Below are 14,901 nucleotides of genomic sequence, written 5' to 3' on the forward strand. Positions count from 1 at the left end.
GTTGCTGGGGAATTTGAGTTTCTTGCTATTCAAAACAGCAGCCTCAGAGTCACGTGACATTAAACCCCAAAAAGCCGGCCGTTTTCACTCAGTTTTACGGCGAGACCCCCTTCAATGAGAACACAAATTTTCATGACCATGCAGGCACCTGGAGGAATAGGCAGCTGGTGCCCTGGACTCCCTATGCATCCACAATTCAGCCAACATTAGTCTTAAGAACAGGAAAACCACTTTTCCTCTAATCATCTTTTTTATTAGTAAATTGGTCTCGTCTACAAACAAGAGGGTGGAATTTCAAAATACCACAGACACCTATGGGAAGGACAACATTTAAAAAAAATAATAATTAATTTTTCTTAAAATCTTTAAGAAAATTGAACAATTAAATACAAGGTATTTACATTGCAGCCCCAATAATCACGTGATTTATAATGACAGAAATGTCATATATTGTGTTGTATGTGCATTTCTGAGGAGACTGACCATAGGGTCGTGAAGCCAGGGTGTCTGTTTAGGGTCATGAGTGCTGCGACATCAGGAATTTTTATGGCTGTTATTCTGTCCCGTTTGCTCATGTGAAGGTCTGCATGTGAGGAAACTGGGGTGGGGAGGTCCATAAATACCAGCATAAATCTGCAGCATTCGGAGTTCTGGGTTTCCTAGCTGATTTCCCATCACCATGTGTTTCCAACATAAAAAAGGTCTGTCAGTCAGTCGTGGCACAAGTGCTTAAAAGGGCCAGCATTGTCTGAATGTATCAAGGCGAGAGACTTTGAGACCCTTTCAATACAAACATTTATATGTCTGTGTGTGTGTGTGTGTGTGTGTGTGTGTGTATATATAAAAAACAGTAACATAAATTCTCATACCCAACCTAGGCTGCATGACTTTTTATAAAGCATTTTAAAAGAATATCTTAAAAAAAATGATGACTTATTGGAACATTTTAGTTCCATTAACATAAAAGCACCAGAATGATGATCAGGCCACAACACTATAATTTTTCTTAGGTTCCGGCTGAATTTTTGTCCATGCCTTCCATCAACCAATTAAAAAAGTGTCTTTTCTATCAAAATCAAGTTCCAGAACAAAAAAGGTTTTAAATGCATCGTGTATCTGACTGGCAACACAAGAAAGTGAGAGAAAACTAATTTAAATAATCAGCGTTACTATTTACAAGGATTTGCCATTCTAGGGAATTAGCCATTTATGGGGCCAGTGGAAAAACACTTCTGTGGGTTCACACAGCGCCCCCAACTGTCCAAACAGGATTGCAACAGATCCCACCTGTCCATTTTCCCCTGCAGTCTTTCCTCATTCACCAGAAGTACGTCTCTCACCAGGACTCCTGTTTGCGAACTGAAGGGCAGATTAACATACAAATTTTTTTTTTGTTTGTTTTTTTCCTTTTTCAAGGTCAAACACACAAACAAGCAGAAATATGAACATTAGCATGATATTTACAGCAAGGATTCTCTTTAAATAAGGCTTTTACCCTTCATTGTATAACCGGTATCACAGCAGTTGTACAACTGTGGGAAGTGAAAAGGTGAACAAGACTTCACAATCAACAAGCAGAATTGCACAGGGTTTGGGTCACCACCAAACAAAAAAAAAAATGCCCGACAAAATGTACAAACAAGACTTTACAGAACCCGGGCCTCTTTTTTATAAGAACCACATTCAGCCCCCCCCCACCCCCCCCCCCCCACACTTGTTACTTTAATGTCCTTAAGTGCAATGGACCATAGGCTGCTTCCATGAACAGCGCAGGGGGAGTGAAAGTCACACCTGCTTGGCCGTCACTCCCGGACTCGCGGTGAGGCGCGCAGATGGTGGCTAGGGGAACGATCGTTGGGGTTTTCGATTTACACAGATAAGCCATTTAGCTGCCTCACGCTCGCACTGGCGATACAAACAAACAAAAATTATATGCACCAAATGATGTTCAGGACACTCCTTAGACAGCACACAGTATCCTGAAAGGTACTCCTCCATTGGTCGAATACAGTGCTAGAACGCTGTGTGTTACATATTTCTTGTAATAATTACCCCCCATTCCACATCTACTGCACACACCCAACCTGTTCAAAACAGTTCCCCTTCAGTGTCCCTGCCCCTCCCTGCCCCCCGGGACGCCTGCCTCGCCTCCCTTACTCTCAAACACCCCCCTCCTGGCTGATGAAATAGTCTGCTTCCCTTCTGCCGGCAGTTGCTGCTGCCTGCCCGGAGCCATGGGAGTGACGGCCGCGGAAGGACGTGTGGTTGCTGGGGTGGTGATGGGAGGGGGGAGGTGGTGGGGGGTCCCGCAGGGACGGGGGCACAGCGGAGGCCTTGATGGGGATGATGCGGGTGTCCATGACCTCACAGTCGACCTGCATCATCATCTCGTAGCCCTGGGAGGACTCATACATGCTTTCTGTGAGAGAGAGAGAGACAGCGAGAGAGACAGAGAAAGAGACACAGAGGGGAAAAGAGAGAAAAGAGAGAGACAATGAGTAAAGAGAGACAGAGACAGCAAGAGAGAGAAGAGAGAGAGAAAAGAGAGACAGCAAGAGACAGTGAGAGTAAAAGAGAAAGACAGAAATAGACAGAAAAAGAGAGACAAGGAGAAAGAGAGAGACAAAGAGAGAAATAGAGTAAGACAGAGAGAAAGAGAGACAGAGAGAAAGAGAGACAGAGAGAGAGAGAGACAGGTACTGTAGAGATCACAGTGGTATTCTGTTCTTGCAGGGGCACTGTGTATGGAAATGACAGATACTGTTACCATTAACGGACATGGCTGGCATCACCAGGGACATCTTGGGCCGCGTGGTTTTGTTGTGGCTGATGGCCGGCAGCAGTAGGTGGTCCTGTGGGGGAAAATATAGTATGTGTCAGTACGGCTGGTCGTCTCACCACCAGAGGGCGGTGCTAAGCCTGGCTGAAAAGACAGCTGTATCAGTCACTATGGCTACGTTCACACTGCAGGCCTTAATGCTCAATTCTGATTTTCTGCTCAGATCGGATTTTTTGTTTGCCTGTTCACATTACTCTTTTTAATGTGGGCAATATCAGATTTCAATGTGAACAGTTCACTATACTGAACTGGCCTATGTGCACACAAAACAACAATACGCAATGACGCGCATGCGCAAAAACAAAGACGTCACTTTATCGATTCGAAAACTGCCCAGTTATGACATGAGCCTTCCAGTTTTGCCTAAATATTTTTCTCGTACAGACTCATAATAAACATTGAGTTTGTAAATGTTTGTTGAATAAACACAACAAACATTTATAAAATCATAAACACCAATCATAAAGACCAAGCCTAATCTAATTAATTAAATTAATGAATCTAGGCAGCTAAGTAAACCCTCACATTACAGTATAGTGCAGTTGATTCTTCAAAGCTTTAATATGACATGCATAGCCTGCTTATATACACGCAGTGGAAAACTAATGACTGGTTCTCCACATATACACTTACCACACAGCCTTCAAAGGGCTAGCTTTGCTAAAATAATAAAACACTATAATTCAGCATGTGCACTAAAACATACATACGTACAAAGCAGGGCTCATGGCTAATTTAAATGAGACATGGAGCAGACAGTGCGCAACGCTTTCATGCTGCTATTTGTTATGTACTGCAAGTGTGTGACCACCTCTCATTAGGAAGGTTATACAGTGTAATATGTTATAAATACCTGCTGTTATCAATACCGCGGGTGTGTTTTGGATCATGTAGGAACGCATGCCGCTGCCAGAGCTTTTAGCCAATGACATATCAGTAAGCAGCGCGTACAGGGTACTGCTGCGTCGGGATGCCTTCAGGGCCGCTGCCAGAGCTTTTAGCCAATGACATGTCAGTAAGCAGCACGTACAGGGTACTGCTATGTCGGGATGCCTTCAGGGCCGCTGCCAGAGCTTTTAGCCAATGACATGTCAGTAAGCAGCACGTACAGGGTCCTGCTGCGTCGGGATGCCTTCAGGGCCGCTGCCAGAGCTTTTAGCCAATGACATGTCAGTAAGCAGCGCGTACAGGGTCCTGCTGCGTCGGGATGCCTTCAGGGCTGCTGCCAGAGCTTTTAGCCAATGACATGTCAGTAAGCAGCACGTACAGGGTCCTGCTGCGTCGGGATGCCTTCAGGAGCACTCGGAAACATTTGTCCTGCAGTGTGAACGTAGCCTATGTGCAGAGGACACTGACTAAATAAAGTGCAATACTAACTAAAACGGTATTTAAAATTTTGCGTTTTTATTTCAGATTTTGCTTTGAGAAGAGAGGCAATGCATTAGAATGCTGGCCTGTGATTGGAAGGTTGCCGGTTCAAATCCCAGTCAGCAGAGTGATGTCACCATTGTGCCCTTGAGCAAAAGCCTTAACCTTAAATACTTCCGGGATTGTTGGACCCAACCATCTCAATTGTTAGTCGCTTTGGATAAAAGCACTAAATAAAAAATTGTAATATCCACTTTTTAAGAATAAAGAATTAGGCTCAGATTCAAATTAAACTATTATAGTATATTATAGTAATCTATTACTGATACTGTGTTTTTAATGTTACATAAAATAGTATCTAAAATATTTAATGGAGTATACTGATAGGGAAATGGAGCAATGGCCGTTACAAATCCTCCGCATCTGAACCTGCTAAACTCACCCGCCGGAAGGAGACCACGTAGAACGTGTCTTCACGCCGGTCAATGGCGTCCAGGAAGTCACTGTAGGTGACCTCTGGTCCTGGAAACACTTGCAACTGACTGTGGGCGATAAAGCAGCACAGTCAGTTTCACAGCCCACTAAAAGCCACAAAGCAATGTGGTCAAGTGAGGGAGGGGCGTCAGCGAACACAGAAAACGAAAGTCTCCAACTAAGCACCGAACAAAAACAGCGAAAAGGAAGCAAGAACACCTTGCTTCTAAAACACACTGAGCCGAGATGACAGTAACATAACCAGTTTGGCTGACAGGGCAGGCTGCGCAGAGCAGGGAAGAAGAGTAATCAGAAAGAGGTGATCCATAATTACTGAGATTAACACTGCAACAAATTAATTAAGCAGAAATCAGGGAGGGGGGGCTCTCTCACCTCTCCATCGAGCTGTGTGTCTGGATGGGAAGGTATCTGGAGAAATTCATCTTCCTCTGCTGGGATTTCTGTGCAGTGGAGGAGGAGATGAAGTCAGAGACTGTGGGGGCTGATAATGGCCGGTGGGGGGGGGCGGCTGCTGCAGGATTTACATAACGCTGAGATCTTGTAATTGTACTGCACATTCAGCACTATTACCTGTCGGCCAGTGTGCTACTAACAGTAACAGGGTTCACTGGCCTGTTGTGCTCTCCTTTGCCAAGGAAGTCAAGATGATAGGATTTAACCACAGCTGCTGTCGGGCCCCGTCAGCTTGCAGACTGCGTACCTGAGCTACCCTGGCCTTCTTCACTATCTTCGGCTTTCTTCCAGACTTCTTCCGGTCTATCTGATGCCTGTGGGCCCAGCCCCGTAGCTCATCCGCGAGCCTGGACCGGCAGGAGTCACACAGAGCAGTTAGCGCGACGCTGTTAGCGTTGATGTCGACAGCTGTGGTGCCGTCACGCCCAGAAAAAAGGCCTCACCGGAGGGACTCGGAGCGGTTAAACTGCCGGCAGTCTGAGGCGGTGAAGTAACGGTCAAGGTCTGGTAGAACCAGGTCCTTCATGTCGCTGAAGACACCGCTTAGGTTTCTGAGCAGGGGGTAAACATGGATGTTAGTTTAGGTTATAAAAAACAGCGGCTATACATTTACCTGATGCTTGTACTCAAAGTGACTTACAGTACAGGGAAGGGTTACAATTTGTGTGCTCCCTGGGATTTGAACCCACAACCTTTGCATTGTCAACACAATGCTGAACTGATTAAGCTACATCCCTCTTTTTTTTTTTAATTATATATATATATATATATATATATATATATATATATATATATATATATATATATATATATATATATATATATCTTACTGCCTATTAACTACCAGCTAACAAAGGTGATTCCTAATTATTACTGACAGTTCAATAACTATTTCTCAATTTACAATGCAACCCAAATTAATGAGCAACTCACTAAGCTTGCGAGTCATACACAGTAATAACATGCAAAATGACTCAAGTTATATGCATAAATCTATAGGACAGTGTATGTAAAGTCTTTTCTAGTATTATTATTGTGGGACACCATTTCAGGAGTTAAGACCACGGCTAAGAAGAGATGAGGACCTGGAAACAGAGCCATGAGACGTACAGGAACGTATTCAGGTTCTCTAAGACGATGCAAAGCAGTAACCAAACACAGGACCAGCCCTCTATCACATGCTGCTTTGTGGCAAGAGCTTCTCATGAAGATATCTGATAATAAGCCAACCTTAGCTGGTAGGAATCTGCAGACTCTCTCTCCATCTCGCCCCTCCTCCACCTTTCCTCGCCCTCCTCCTCACTCTCTATCCGCTCCACCGGTGTCCTCTCGCTCTCACGCATCCTGGCGCTCTCCTCGGCCGGCCCAATTTCAAGTAGGTGTCTCCCAGTGAGAGGGGCTGCTTCTTCCTGTAACCCAGACTCTAACTTCCTGTCTGTGATGCTGAGTGAGAAACATGAGTATGAAATTATACTTAGGCTGCGAAAAAATCCATTTTCATCACTGGCTGATTAATGCAAACTTGGAAAACTGATGTAGCAAACATACAAACGTTAACCACCTATTCACCTAAAGCTACGTGTTCAGTACAATGTTGAGGTGACCCTGGAGCCTATTCTAGGAAGCACAGGGTACAAGGCAGGGGACGCCCTGTCCAGGATTCCAGGCCACTGCAGGACATGCACAATAGGAGACCCATCATTAGCTAGTTACAGTCCTCATTTTCGGTTTATAATTTTAATGCGCACTGTACCTGACGGGCCTGAAGCTGAAGGTGATGAAGAGCAGCACCACCATGACGCACACGGCTCTCTTGTTGCCGCCTGATTCTCCTCCCTGTAGGTGGAGACAGCAGCGAGGGGGGTTAACATGCCACCAACACGCCAGGGTTAGGGTGAGCTGAATTGTGGGTGAAATGGCACGGGTGCCCTGCAGCAAATGTATGGGCACCCTGCTCAAAGGCACCCTGCAGCAAAGGCACCCTAAAGGAAAGATGCCCTGCAGCAATGGTGCGGGTACCCTAAAGAAAAGATGCCCTGCAGCAATGGTGCGGGTACCCTAAAGAAAAGATGCCCTGCAGCAATGGTGCGGGTACCCTAAAGAAAAGATGCCCTGCAGCAATGGTGCGGGTACCCTAAAGAAAAGATGCCCTGCAGCAATGGTGCGGGTACCCTAAAGAAAAGATGCCCTGCAGCAATGGTGCGGGTACCCTAAAGAAAAGATGCCCTGCAGCAATGGTGCGGGTACCCTAAAGAAAAGATGCTCGGCAGCAAAGGTACAGGCACCCTGCAGCAGAGGCATGGGCTCGCTAAAGAAAAGGTGCCCTGCAGCAAAGGTGCCCTGCGGCAATGGTGCGGGTGCTCTGCAGCAAAGGTGCCCTGCGGCAATGGCGCGGGTGCCCTGCAGCAAAGGTGCCCTGCGGCAATGGCGCGGGTGCCCTGCAGCAAAGGTGCCCTGCGGCAATGGCGCGGGTACCCTAAAGAAAAGATGCTCGGCAGCAAAGGTACAGGCACCCTGCAGCAAAGGCATGGGCTCGCTAAAGAAAAGGTGCCCTGCAGCAAAGGTACGGGCACCCTGCAGCAAAGGTGCCCTGCGGCAATGGCGCAGGTGCCCTGCAGCAAAGGTGCCCTGCGGCAATGGCGCGGGTGCCCTGCAGCAAAGGTGCCCTGCGGCAATGGCGCGGGTGCCCTGCAGCAAAGGCACGGGTTCCCTAAAGAAAAGATGCCCTGCAGCAAAGGTGCCCTGCGGCAATGGCACGGGCGCCCTGCAGCAAAGGTGCCCTGTGGCAATGGCGCGGGCACCCTGCAACAAAGGTGCCCTGCGGCAATGGCGTGGGCACCCTGCAACAAAGGTGCCCTGCGGCAATGGCGCAGGCGCCCTGCAACAAAGGTGCCCTGCAGCAAAGGTGCCCTGCGGCAATGGCGCCCTGCGGCAAAGGTGCCCTGCGGCAATGGCGCGGGTGCCCTGCAGCAAAGGCGCGGGTGCCCTGCAGCAAAGACGCGGGTGCCCTGCAGCAAAGGCGCGGGTGCCCTGCAGCAAAGGCGCGGGTGCCCTGCAGCAAAGGCGCGGGTGCCCTAAAGGAAAGATGCCCTGCAGCAAAGGTGTGGGCACCCTGCAATAAAGGTATGGGCACCCTGCAGCAAAGGTGCAGGTGCCCTAAAGAAAAGATGCCCTGCAACAAAGGCCCTGACGCCCTGTGTCTCCCCTGTACAATGTGTGATAGCACCCGGTGATAAACACAGTGTCTGACAGATGATGTTCAGGGGCTCTGGATAGAGTCTCCCCCTAGGCTGTGTGGATGAGAGACAGAGAGCTATTTATAGTCCATGTTTTCTTTAGTCTGTCAGAGGATTGAGATATATATGTTAAATAAGCTGTGCTGGAAGGTCGGCCAGTATGCACCAGTCACAACTCCCCCACTGCCAGGTACCTCCTTCCCAGCCAGCCGCTCCCGCAGCGCCTGGTTCTCCCTGCGGAGCCGCTCGTTCTCCCGCTGCGCCTCCTTCAGCTGGGCCTCCAGGCTCTGCAGGTACTCCTTCTTCTTCTTGCGTGACTGACATGCGGACTCCCGGTTCTTAATCATGCGCTGCTGCCTCTTCAGCACCTTCATCTGAGGAGAGGGGAGGCATTTACATTACCAAGGATACAAGGAGGCATGTGTACCGACATTAATGCTGTACAGACACAAACAGACACAGAGATAGAGACGTACGTCGATGTCGTTGGCGCTGTTCCCTGGCAGAGACGTGGCGGGAATGATGGGCTTGGCAGCGGGGGTGGCAGGTGGCCCGGCGCAGTGGGGAATGCTGGGTGATACAGGCTCCACCTTGACGATGGCTGGGGTCGAGCCAAGGCAGACTGACTGCGAGAGCACAACTGGGGGGGGGGAGGAGGGAGGGGAGTTCAAACTGAGGGAGGAGGGCAGATCTGCAACCATAACAGCCCAACACAGCCCCCGGAAATGTTTCTGATTTCACATCAGAAACATTTACTGCATGAATCGGGACTTAAATGAAAACATGTCAGGCACATAATCTGTTATTGCAAATTTGGCCCATACAACTCGTCCATGTTCATAACTGTATGTATATTTTAAACTGTATTTCTCACTGCATTTTTCTATGTCTTCATTAGGTTCTCATTGTGTTACTTGCACTATAACCAACAAGATCATACAGCTGAAGGTGAGGATAAAGATACTTCGATTTGACTTTGAGAAAGAATGAAATCCAGTACATCTGTATGGCGCCCTCACCAGGTCGGTTCTGGTCCATGCCAGGCAGGCCCTGGAGGATGAGCGTCTTGGCAGGACTGGGGCTCTGCGGGACAGGCAGGGCAGCCACACACAAGGGCCGGGGCTGGATGGGCGGCTTGCTGCTCAGGATGCTGTTGGCTTTGAGGGCTGTGGCCGAGGGCACCGCTGGACCTACGGGACCTGCTGTGGGGCGGGAGGCAGGGCGCGTGGGCGGGGTGAGAGGCGGGGCGAAGGAAAAGCAAGGCGAACAGACAAGGGACACTGATGTCACTTGCCGAATGCAAGCAGTCGGCAGTACTGTAAACAAGGGCTGTACTGATGTTCATGTTCAGCATGTTCTGCTATTTATGTTTGCAGGTTATATTTGCCCATATTTTGGGCAAATATCTTCTCAGGACACAAGGGCTCCACATTTAGAGCTACACTACCTACCGGCTTTAGCCATTACCGGGCAGTGGTGAAGTGTAACACTGCAGATATTAAATGTGTATTTGGGGAGGGGGGGTGTTCTCACCTGGGGCCTGCACTTGTGGGTCAGTGCTGGTGTGCGTGGCAATGTGGGCCGCCTGGGACTGCGGCTGTGCAGATGGGGTCACCGTCACCTGTAATGTCCCTACTGGGGGTGACAGGATGTCCCCGAACATGTAGGGGGGAGTCGGCGGGTTCTCCCCTTTCACCGTCACCTGGGAAATGGAGGACGAAACTTGAGGTGTGCCTGTGAACACGCAGGGTTACCGCATACACGCTAAAACACGCTGACCGTACGCTACGGCGCACTAAGAGTGGGACGGTTTATGTGGTACGTGACACTGCACCTGGATTGATTACACATGCTGATTTACCCACGGGACAAGAGAGGGGACAAGGCAGGGGACAAGAGAGGACAATCCTACAGGAGGCTCACCTGGGAATCCGGGGTGGACGTCAGAGAGCAGTCAGACCCCAAGGAGGACGCTGGGGAGAGGGGCTCGGCCTTCACCTGAAACACTGTGGGACAGACATGTTGTTGAAAATGGCGGTAACATGGGCATGTATCCCACTTCACATCCTGTATCTGAACCCAGAACCATACAGAGCTTTACAGCCCAAACAAATACAGCGAGCAATGGACCAGCTCTGCTGAAATATGGATGCGTATTTCTGCCAGGGGAAAAAAGTGAGAGCTGAACTGTCAAGGTGCTAAAATTATCCATCTTAAGAGTGAAATACTAGCTGCAGAATTTCAACATATACAACTAAACATGTAGTCTCTCTCTCTCACACTCACGTGCACATGAATGCGTGCATACACGCATGCACGCACACACACACACACACACACACACACACGCTTCAGAAGAACTTACACATATCCACGGGTAAGGGCTGCGTAATGGTTGCATCATCTTTTAAAACAGGGTTTTCCCCTTAAGACAGAAAGTGGGGGAAGAGAGAGAAAGGGCTTCATATTAGAACAAGATTAAACACGTGGCTTTAACACCACTGAAACAAGGTGATATCTGCCTCCCAAACTCTACATGCAAATGAGCCATATGTGCATTTAAATGTCTGCCAATGGCTTCCAATCAACCTAAATATCGCCATGAGCTGTCCATTGCAAAGTTGGTTTACCTGAACATACTGTAGATATACGCTGATCCCTAATCTTCACTCAAGCTCATTATCAGATCATTATCATTTCAATCTAACTCCTCTAACAAATCCCATCATGGTCGAAATTCGCTATTACAGCCTGCTTTCTTCTGAGGCCTCGGACCCTGCTCAGGATACGTGATTTTAGTGAAGTGCCGGAGATTTCTGTCAGTTTTTAATTTCTTTGGCGGGGGGGTGGGGGGGTTATCATGCTCGGTAATTTCTGTAATGATGCTAAACAACAGCAACAACGACACAACTTAACTTAAATACACAAATGGATAAAACACAGTTAATATAATACTAAGAGAATTAAATAATACCAAAGAGAAACTTGTAATACTTTAAAAGCACTTTTTCATGATTAGGGTTAGAATACAAACACACCCTCACACAAATGAAGCACACTACATACTGCATTTTTGTCATTTTGGGTTTATTTTCCATGTATCCCCCATTTACAGGACACTGCAGTACTCTTTACCTGTTAGAAGGTTATCGTTAAGGTGTTTCCATGGCGACGTAGGGTTGTCAGGATCAAGTGTAAGGACGAGATCGTTATCAAACTAGTGGGGCAGAAAACCATGAAAACAGGTCAGTAAATAAATAAGTGCAGTGTGCAGCAGCATTACACCAGCTACCTCAACCGGTTATTAACCAGTTTACCAGCTTGTGTCAAGTTCTTCCTCATACCCAAAATGTGGAAAATAAAACCGGCTGCACCCATCACCTCAGTAATACATTTTGTGAGTACATACAGCCTTTTCACAGATATATATTTATATCTTTAGAGTGACCACAAAGGCCCAAAATAGGTGACTGCAAAGATAACACATAAGCAGCAAGTTCTCTCCCACATTTACTGAGTTACCACCACTATAGATGCCCTGTCTGCAAAGAAATTCAATTCAGGAGGTTTCAAACAGCCCTATTGTATCAGATAATTCCTCTGCACCATTCTTACCATGGTGTTGTATTTCATCCCTCCGGTGTACTCCGCATCCTCTCCCTCCTCCATGCTCTCACACTGGTACAGACAGGCATCTGACAGAGATGGACAACACAGTGAAATCAGTGCCACTGCCAGCGTGTTTGAGAACTGCATCCATGCTTCCGAAGTCCCTAACACTAGAGGTCAAAATTGTGGAAACACTTCCAATTTTTAGAGACTGCATAACTTTATTCAACTGTTACTCCAGTTACTTGTTACTTGTCCAACGTACGATATTTGTAAAAACATAGCACTGATATTTGTAACATCAGACCATCTGCAACCTTTAAAAATTGGAAATGTTTCTACAATTTTGGTCATTAGTGTAGGATTTCCCACAGATCTTTGAGGTCCCTTATCCAGGGTGACATACTTGTTAAAGGACTGGACACGCAGCCAAAATTCTGCAGAATCCTATGAAAGTTCCTGTTGAAGCATCAATCCAATATTACTTTACTGAAATATCCATTATGTAAATAAAAGCACTACTATATTAATCATTCAGATATTTATGGCAGAAAAGGTTTTTGGGGAAAAACAACCTTTTTCCAATTATGACTACTTTGGGAACTGTTATTGAAAAACAACACGCAACATAAAGAAAGCAATACGTTGCATATGTTTGTGTTATTGCAGGGCAACTCTAATACAGCTAATATTCCGATTCGCTGTCAATCGTGAGCGAGACAGACCTGTCGATGCTACAACAAACAAACAGATCGTAGATTAAGAAACTGCAAACAAATGAACCACCGTAACGCGGTACACTGTTAACGGGTTATATTAATGGGTAACGAAGGCTTTCGGCTGAACTGAAAGACGCAGTGCATGCTCAAAAACCAACAACTGGCTTTAATATGTCGCTCATGACGCGTATTTGTTTACTTTCCCCCCTATAACTGAGTTACCAATTAGGAGCAGCTAAAAATTGCCAGATGTGATACAGAAGTGACATGACACCTATGAATGAGAGATCGCACTCTTCAGCAGCACCCCGCATGCATGCATTTAGTCAGCAGCAGCGGAGTAGTCACACTCAGCGCGCACTGCATCGACATTTCCGGTAAGCCAGGCTAGGCAGCTACACAGTCAACAAATACGGCAAAGACGTCCAGCTACCTTCCGCTTTTAACACGCCATACAGAAACGGCTGTCAGTCAAACGACACGCTCGGGCATATACGCTGTTCGGTGGGCAGTCGGTGGAGTTGAGGGTCGCACAATCGTGAAACCACGACGGGGAAAGTGCATCCATTCACCATATCCAACCACGCGACCCTGAAACGATGCCGATGCGATTCTTTTGGACACTTGACCGTTACTCACCCCAGTCTTCGCTAGTGAGAAGGTTATCGGCGAAGAAACGGCTGTCTAAATCGGACAGTAATTCTGTAGTCATAGCCTCCCGACTGAGCCTGCTACAGCTAATAAGCGCTAGCTACCAGCTAAACCCCCGATCAAACAAAAAAAAATCCCACACACTAGATTTGGTTAGTATGCACAAAGATTAAACTTTCGAAAATTACACATATGTAAAACAAAACATGTACTGTATGTAATGCTGTATTTACAGATTACAATTTAATAACTGAAACGCACTGTCCCACAAAACACACGGACAAGGAAACACATTTTTTTTTCTATCGCATCCCGCCTTCGACTGTCAATAATAGCCAATCGAAACAAAGTATTTAGATAGACATCTTTGTTAACCATATAGAAACTACAGATTTTCTAATTGGTCAATCTTAAAACCAATCTGTTTTTAGACTGTATTAAAAACCCACTTTAAAGATGATTTTGCCCAATCATATGCTAGATTACCGACTGACATGCATTTTAACCAATAGCTATATTGCTATTGCAGTAACACTGAGTTGGCAAGATACGTCGACCAATACATACTGAAAAGAAAGTATCCACTTTTGTCTGTTTAAAATATGAAATCTTAAATAAGGCTGGAAAGCTTTGTAATTTACGGCCAACGTAACTGAATACTTTACTTTAATGTTAATATGAAGCTAGGGCTATGTTAGGATAAATTCTTTACAATATATCGCAATATGAATATCAAACCACAAAATCTTGCGAACGGACAGTTCGAAAGCAACGTGTTTTAAAACTAGTCAGTTTTTGACGCGTGAGCTCGAGTTCTTATGTAACGCCGTGGCAATGAACCTGCCAGGATTTACACATGAATATTCAGGATAATTTTCAGTCAGCAATTTATGCAAATAGTTTGTTCTCGTTATTCCAGCAGTTGTAAACTTTAATTTCTTTGAAGTAGTACATTACAGCTGGAACTGTAATATCCATGGAGACTGGGAAAAGATGAGTGAACCCTAAAATTACAGGGGCAGTCTGTGTCTCTGTAGGTTAGGATGCTGCGTCTGTGATCAGAGGTTTGACAGAGTGATTCCACCTTTGGGCCCTTCACCCAGGCCCTTAACCTTCAGTTGCTCCGGGGAGTGTCTGACCCTAGCCCCCCCATAAAGAAATTATATATGATGCTTTGGTCTACTAAATAAAATAAAATGCTGGGTCTTAAGAATTCCAATAGCAATGCTGCAATTTGTCAAAAAACTCAGGTGGTCTTTATGGATACCTTGCCTACTGTCTTTACCATATACCTCGACATTAAAATGTTTTCTTTTTATTTCATCAAATCAGCTGAGACTAATATGATTATCATCCACCCATTTACCTTACCACGTGTTCTGGTCAGAGAATGTGGTGCCTACCCCAGACAGCATAGGGCAAAAGGCTGTGGTACACCCTAGATGGGATACCAGTCCATCACAATCTATTTTAATTATGTAGTTCAAATCCTCTAAATAAACTGTGAATATGAGACCAGTATATTTTGTTA

At 46.3% G+C, this 14,901-nt stretch overlaps 1 protein-coding gene across 3 annotated transcripts; it reads right to left on the bottom strand.

Moving 5' to 3' along the window:
* Positions 1 to 231: 231 nt before the first annotated feature.
* atf6b (activating transcription factor 6 beta) lies at positions 232 to 13,677 on the bottom strand. Of its 3 annotated transcripts, XM_023809812.2 has the most exons (18): positions 13,359 to 13,677; positions 12,407 to 12,459; positions 12,007 to 12,086; positions 11,527 to 11,608; positions 10,757 to 10,816; positions 10,315 to 10,397; positions 9,925 to 10,093; positions 9,411 to 9,593; positions 8,868 to 9,031; positions 8,586 to 8,765; positions 6,909 to 6,991; positions 6,386 to 6,598; positions 5,599 to 5,706; positions 5,403 to 5,502; positions 5,075 to 5,142; positions 4,650 to 4,749; positions 2,768 to 2,852; positions 232 to 2,419 (listed from the first exon to the last, which is right to left on the bottom strand). In XM_023809812.2, the coding sequence occupies exons 3-18, from the start codon at positions 12,058 to 12,060 to the stop codon at positions 2,160 to 2,162; spliced, it is 1,992 nt and encodes a 663-aa protein (XP_023665580.1). In that variant the 5' UTR covers positions 12,061 to 12,086; positions 12,407 to 12,459; positions 13,359 to 13,677; the 3' UTR covers positions 232 to 2,159. The 3 variants fall into 3 exon arrangements, with proteins under 3 accessions (XP_023665580.1, XP_023665579.1, XP_023665578.1); XM_023809811.2 differs by lacking the exon at positions 12,407 to 12,459 and having other exon boundaries at positions 9,411 to 9,590; XM_023809810.2 differs by lacking the exon at positions 12,407 to 12,459.
* Positions 13,678 to 14,901: the final 1,224 nt, after the last annotated feature.

The sequence above is a fragment of the Paramormyrops kingsleyae genome, chromosome 23, assembly GCF_048594095.1.
Source record: "Paramormyrops kingsleyae isolate MSU_618 chromosome 23, PKINGS_0.4, whole genome shotgun sequence".
NCBI lineage: Eukaryota > Metazoa > Chordata > Actinopteri > Osteoglossiformes > Mormyridae > Paramormyrops > Paramormyrops kingsleyae.